The sequence below is a fragment of the Lathyrus oleraceus genome, chromosome 2 (genome assembly GCF_024323335.1).
Source record: "Lathyrus oleraceus cultivar Zhongwan6 chromosome 2, CAAS_Psat_ZW6_1.0, whole genome shotgun sequence".
Classification (NCBI taxonomy): Eukaryota; Viridiplantae; Streptophyta; class Magnoliopsida; order Fabales; family Fabaceae; genus Lathyrus; species Lathyrus oleraceus.
In genome coordinates, this window is record NC_066580.1 from 309,613,378 (window position 1) to 309,620,988 (window position 7,611).

General features: G+C 36.6%; 1 protein-coding gene across 1 annotated transcript; it reads left to right on the top strand.

Moving 5' to 3' along the window:
• Positions 1-2,398: 2,398 nt before the first annotated feature.
• On the top strand, positions 2,399-3,718 carry LOC127122998 (uncharacterized). Its single transcript, XM_051053265.1, has 3 exons — positions 2,399-2,458; positions 2,582-2,765; positions 3,573-3,718. Exons 1-3 carry the CDS (start codon positions 2,399-2,401, stop codon positions 3,716-3,718), a joined length of 390 nt encoding a protein of 129 aa, XP_050909222.1.
• The last annotated feature ends 3,893 nt before the right edge of the window (positions 3,719-7,611 follow it).

The window sequence follows — 7,611 nt, forward strand, 5'->3', positions numbered from 1 at the left end:
AATCTCTTTACGGTCTGAAACAAGCTCCCAGAGCTTGGCATGAAAGACTTAGTTCATTTCTTCTGGAAAATGATTTTATCAGAGGAAAAATGGACTCTACTCTCTTTTGCAAAAACATCAGAAACAATCTTATGATTTTTCAGATTTATGTAATGATATAATATTTGGTTCTGTTAGACCTGTATTTGCCAAGAATTGTCTGAGTTAATACAAGCAGAATTTGAAATGAGCTAAATGCAACAACTAAAGTTCTTTATGGGCATTTAAATAAGTCAAACATCAGAAGCCACCTATGTATATCAAAGTAAATACATAAAAGATCTTCTAAATAAATTTGACATGTCAAAAAGCAAGCCAACTAAGACTCCCATGCATCCTACTTGCATTTTGGAGAAGTAAAAGGTAAGTCAAATGGTTTGTCAGAAACTCTATCGTGGTATGATAGGTTCTCTCCTTTATCTTAATGATTCTTGTCCAGATCTATTATTTAGCGTTTGTCTATGTGCTAGATTTCAGTCAGATCCAAGGGAATCTCACTTAACTGATGTATAAGAAAACATCATAGTATATGCTTTTTAGGTATTGTGATGCAGATTATGCTGGAGATAGGTCAGAATGCAAAAGTACATCTGGGAACTATCAGTTTCTAGGAGGTAACCTTATCTCATGGTCAAGCAAAAGATAACCAACCATTGCACTGTCAACTGTAGAAGCAGAGTACATGTCAACTTCACTTTACAAGACTCATATGCTCTCGATGAAGAATCAACTTGAGGACTTTCAAATCTATGAGAGTAATATTCCTATCTTTCGTGATAATACTGTTGCTATCTGCTTAAGTCAGAATCCAATTTTACATTCCAGAGCGAAGCACATAGGAAATAAACACCATTTTATTAAAGATTATGTTCAAAAAGGGACAATTGTTTTAAAATTTATAGATACAAACCATCAATGGGATGATATCTTTATAAAACCCTTAGCTGAAGATTAATTTCTTTTCATTCTGAAAAATTTAAATATGGCAGATTGCCCATAATGACTCTGAACATGTGCTTCTCAACTCTTATGTTAAATTAGACTCTGACTCAAGCGTGCATTGTGTATCTGATTCTGTTTCTGATACTTCAACAAGTTAGAAAATATATTTATTAGAAGCCTCTCTAGTCAGAAACCTTTTGGTATTCTTGACGCCACAAACATCAACACGTGGTACCTCAAACGTGTGGCTCTGAATTTTCTAGACACCTGTCTAGCACAAAACTCGAGGGCCAAAATGTTGAGATACCCTCGAGCAGTGTACATATCTTGAGATTCGACACCCATCATTAGCTGTATTTAATTCTCCCCACGCTTGTCAAATCAGTTGTTAGCAATAATAATTTTTTTCTGTTCCCTCTCAAGCTAATGCTGTCGCTTTGCATGTTTTTAAAATTGTGTATATATATTCCCACGACTCCCACGTTCACAATTTTATTACTCACAACTTACACAAACCCTTACCTTCAACGTCTTTGCAATCTCTCTTCAACTTCACTACAATAACATCATGAATCCTTAACAACAATAGGTTTTTGAATACTCCCAACAAATGAATGCTACTGAGCAACAAGTTGAAGATTCACAACAAGTTGCAACCCCTACTACTGCTCCTTCAACAATCTCCTTTCAAGAACCCCATGTTCTTGATCTTCCTCCACATATAAACCTTGCAACCCCTTTTGAAAAGCTTGAAGTCCTTTGTAAGTTGTTGGTAGATTTTGACAACCTCAAGGAAAATGGAATGGAATTAACACAAGAGATGAAGAATCAAGGGTGGGATAACTAATTCAATCGTCTCTGTGGACCCATCTACACATTCTTGGTGAAGGAATTCTGGAGATTCGCTGACTGCGATGATCACTACATTGTGTCTTACGTTCTAGGCATTAAGACGGTGATCACAGAGAAATCCATAACAAAGCTTCTGAATATGGAAAAGGATGGGGGAAGAAGGATCTATAACATAAACCCTAGGGATAAGTACATGTCCCAGGAATTTATCCCCACCATCTTCTTTCAGTACCCAGAAGGAAAATCATCCAAGAACAAAGAGCTTCACCAAAATCCGAGGATGTGGCTTAAGATTATTCTGGGAACCATTCATCATCATCCTTCTTCTAGCTCCTCTAACTACATCAACACGGATCATAAGTGCATTATCTATTGTCTGCATAAAGGTTTGAAGCTGAATCTTCCTTCTCTCCTCTTCAAGTATCTCAGAGATTCTGTCAGAGACACAAGGAACAACATGAAGCCTAGGAACTACATCCCTCTGGGAAGAACCATCTCATAAGTTCTGATATAGAGTGGTTTGTTCGACCATCTCATCTCCTTGAATCTGATGGAAGACGCCACTATGGATGGGGGGAAGCCTCTAAATGCGAAGAATCTGAAGAGCATGGGCTCAATTGACAAGGTCAGAGTCAAACCCACCAGACTTACATCTTGGGAAGCTCTGAAGGACCATAGAAAGAGAGCATATTAGATGTATCTTTTCTCAAAGATAGATCCTCCAGAAGTCATCGCTTACTACTTGTAGGATCTGGAAGCCCAAGGAATTGATATCTCTGGGTTCAGCTTGGAATGGCTCCCAGATCAACCCCCTAACTTCTTGAAGAGAAAGAGGGAACCTTCTGAGAAAAAGAAGAAGAAGAAGAGTCTCAAGCTGGGAGAATCTTCAGGGACTCAGAAGAAGCCTGCACCTATGAGCTCTTCAGCACCAAGTAAGTCTCTTATCTCAGAAGCCCCTATTTCTTCTGGTTCTAGGCAACTTGCCTCATCATTACCTCAACCACCCCTACACTCTCAACCATTATAACTACTTCCTCCACCTCACCCTCCATAAAACTACAACTCCTAGAGAAAAATCCAAATCTCAACCAACACCTTCTATACCCATCCTTTCTGAACCAAATCCTTATGAACCCCTAACATCCGACCCTATCACATATTCACCTCAGTTACCTGAATTCAACCTCCACGCAACATCCATCCCCATCTCTGCAGCCATAATGCTCAATGAACCTATATCACCCCTTTCCTCAAACCCCAGTCCCTCCCCCCTTATTATGAATTAACATCCAACTCTGAACATTCTGGTTCAGATAACCCTGACCCAACCTCCCCAAACCATGAAGACCTTTAGGCCATAACTGACTCTGAAAAGACTTAGTATGTACCCGAACCCTAAACCATCTGAACCCATTCATGAACTTTCTGAACCCAATCCTCAACCTCTGAACCTAACCTCACCATACCTACCCTTGATGAGGCATTTTCTAAGTTCTCAAAGAGTTCCACTTCAAGACTCAAGAAGATCTCTAACGAATCTAGTCTCAATGACAATCCTTCTGAAGTAAGGACTCACTGGAACAGGTTCATCAGGTGGATGACTTCTGAAGTCTTCAAACCGAAGGGCTTATCTAAACAAGTCAGAAATGACTATATCAGAGGTGCTGAAGAGAAGCTGGAGGCTCGTCTGGCTAAGGAGGCAGCTGAGAAGGAAAAGAGATAAGCTATTAAGAAGGCAGAAAGGGAAGCTGTTGAAGCTATTACTAAGGAGGCAGTTGAGAAAGTTGTTGCAGAAGCTGCAACTAGAGAACAAGCTGAAGTTGAAGCAGAATTGGTCGCTAAAGCTGTTCAGAAAGCGGCTGAAGAAGATGAGAAAACCACATAGGTTGCTCTAACTCAAGGAGAGTCATCAACAACTGACCTTGCTCCCTTAGTCATCAGGACTCTAGAAGAGTTGCAGAAAGAACAACAACTAGTCAGAGCCAGACTCGACAAGCAGGATCAAGTCAACTCCAACATACATAATCTGCTAGCTGAGCTTCTTCAGAGGATGCCTCCTCCTCCAAACCCTTAGGCACTCTAGGACTCTTTATGTTTTTTTAAGTGTTTTTGCCTCTAAGGCCTTATCTTCCTTCTGATTATGTATAAGTTTACATATCAATGAAAATTTTATGTTTATTACTTTTTTAGCCTGACAAAAAGGGGGAGAAATAAAAGTCCTTTTGATGAAATAATTTATCTAACTCTCAGAAATGCACTACTTACATTCTGACATAATCATTGCGCAGTCTAAGCCATTTTTCAGGATCTATTGAACAAAGGGAAAATGAATCCTTATCTGAGAAACTAATAAATCAAGGCAAGCAACCTAAGCAAATCTGGCAAGAAATTCTCTACCCCAGAAACCCATCTGATACTAAACATTAAAAACTCATTAAGTATCATACTTAGGGGAAGATTGCTAAACTCAGGGGGAGTCACTCTCTATCTGACTTTAATCAATTTTCAATTTTTTTCTCTGAAAAGTAATAAATGTTTAATCAAAATTCTAAGTTTTGTCATCATCAAAAAGTGAGATATTGTTAGAACAAGATTTTGATTCTGCAATATATCTCTAAGTTTTGATGATAACAAAGAATGAAACAATTTGGTACCCTAATATTTTTCTTAAGTGGGAAGGATTCTAAGTTAAAATGACTATGAGGAGATGAACATATGGCATCTGATCTAGTCCAGAAACACTGACCCAACACAAAGAGAACTCAGATTTGACTCCGAAGAAGAACATATCTAAGGAGCAATCACCTGAAGAAATTTGACGCAGAAGCTCAACTCTGATATCTAAAGACTCTACAGGAGATATCTGAAGTCTGCAAGAGATATCTGAAGACTGCAAGTGATATCTGAAGTCTGCAAGTGATATCTGAAGACTGCAAGTGATATCTGAAGACTCTACAAGAGATATCTGAAGTCTACAAGAGATATCTGAACTCTAACTCTGAAGACTCTGATCACACTCATTATGATACATGATCAACACATTACCTGATCAAAAACTTATACTGGAAATATTCTAATTCTATCACAATTCCTTTTTAAGGAAACTATTGATTATGTTCCAAGACTGCTATGAGAAAAGACTAGAAATTTAATACCTTTAACTGCCATAGCTGGCACGAAATCTCCATTGATTTCCCTCCAACGACATCATCTCAAAGTGTTATATAAAGGCCTCCTCACAACTTGCTGAAAGAAGAACTCGATACAATGAAATAACTATGCTCCAACAATATTCTCATACTTCAAATATTCTCACTATCATTATTGTAAGAAATAGTTTCCATACAAGAGTTGTTTCTCAATACTGTGTGGTTGTGTTTCATAGTTCCTTAAAGTGTGTTTATACTACTTATCTAGAAGTATCTAGTCAAACACTTGTATTCCTGAAACTCTTTGTAATTCCTCAAGTGACTTGTTTAGGTCTGTACACTTGAGAGGGCTAAAAGGTTATTAAACTCTTAGACAATTTTGTAATCTGTTGAGATTATTGGATTAAGTCCTTATTGAAGGAGACATCACCTTGGCCTAATGGTCTGGAGTAGCTTTGATTTCAAGAGAACCAGGATAAACTCTTTGTGTTGTTAGTATTTATTTTGTATGTGTGGTGTTATAAAAGTTTTTAACTATTCTGTAAACAATTCAAACCCCCATTTCTTATTTTTCTCCACCTTCAGGTTTTAAATTTTGAATAAGGATGATAACTGTCTTTTATCCTTATTCATTTATATAAAATGACGCGTGTAAAGCCATGGCGAAGTGAAGGCATGCAAGCGAAACGTGTCATTTTATGGAGAAAAGACCATTGATAGCGGTTATTTTTGACTTAGTATAAATAGGGGTCTTAGTGTATATGATTTATGTGTGTCTAATCATTTAACAAATACTCACAAATTACTCTAAGTAACTAAGTCTGTTTGAGAAACGAGTTCTGTTGAGAATGTACATATGAATCACCATATTTTCATTTCAATTGAAGTCATTTGCAATTTATCAATTTTTTTCTTATTGCAATTTATGTTGAAGTTCTTTATTGCAACTCCTTTATAAATTTTGCAGTTACTTTTAAACTTTAAACAACATTCTCAAATCATGGGTGTAGCGGTAAATTCATTACCGTCAAGCTATGGATAAACTTGACCTCAATAAAACCAGAGTCGCCACCGCACTTTTATTATTTCCAAAGGAAAAGGGAAAAGTACGAAAAAAACCCAAAGATAAGAAGTTTTCAAATCAAAACTAATAACATGCCAGAGATTACAAGTAAGGGGGTTTGTTGCACACAGGGAAGGTGTTAGCACCCAAAGTATCCTAGGTACTCCTAGGGAGCCCTTTTTGTGTGCAAATGTTTTTGGCATAAATGACGTGTGATAAAATAAAGAGTGTAGGGATGAGAAAATAATTCATTAATTATATTTTTTTGTTTGACAAGACCTTCGGTCTTATGCCTATATGTCATACCCCAAAATTCACCCTACCCCCATATAACTTTCATCTGATCCATGGTCCTACTGCACATGCATGCATTCATTAATTCATCATCAAAATTTCATTGAACATTCATAATGAAATACATATTACTTGGACTCAAGGCATGGTGTTTACACCTGGGAAAAACCGGGGTTATCCGGAGGAAAAAAATCAACAAAATAAGGGAAAAATCAATTTTTGGATTGTGTAATCGATTACCCTAACCTTGGTAATCGATTACACAGACAAAAAAATTATTTCCAGGCCATTTTGGATGGTGTAATCGATTACACCTACGCAGACAGCAGCAGTAACTTTGTTTTTTCACAACAAATTGATTTTCTTTCACCAACTTTAACCCCTTTGCTTACACTATAAATAGAGCACCATCCCCCTTATTTTCAAGATTGAAAGCCACTAAACCTATGCCAAAATCACATTCAAGCTCCCTCTTTTCAACCTAAACCCTAACTCACCCAAACCCTCTTTTCTTCTTTGAACCACCAAACCACCATGTAAAAATCCACCATCTCCACACAACAAAAATAGTAGCAAACTTGTAACCTTCACTTACATAATCATTCACCACGACTATATAAACATACAACTTCCTTCTCTTCCATTTTTCTATCACAACAACCATATCCACCCTCTTCCAAGGTTTTTGTTCATTCTCAAACCCAAACACAACAACAACCTAGTTTTGCAATTTATTTTATTGTTCACTTTATTTCAAGTACTTTATGTTTATGTGTATGTTTATGTTTATTGTTATCTAACCATATCATTTACATTATCCTAATTTATTTACTCTCTTACTATTTTGCTAAATAAAATAGGAGTAAAAACAAAATAAAGAGAACAACTCACAATCTTTTAAAATATTGGTAGCTGGACTTAGGGTTGCATAACTTTCTTTGTTCCAATCCATTGTTAGTTGATTTTTAATCATCTTCAATACTTTGCATCAATGATAAGCTATCCCTTAATGTGTCATATTTTTAGGCTTTTGACCTATGAAAAATAGTGCTCAAGATGTTCATTTTGTACATATTACTAACCACTAATTATACTTCACTAACTTTGTGTATCATGAACCTTTGTTATTGTGATTTTGGTACTACTAACTTGTTATTTATTCAAATGTCATTTACATTCACTAACCATTATTACTGTGACATCAAGGGGAACAACTTTCATGTGGAACACTTTTACACTTTAAGATTGGATCATGATTAATTTTGAGGTGGA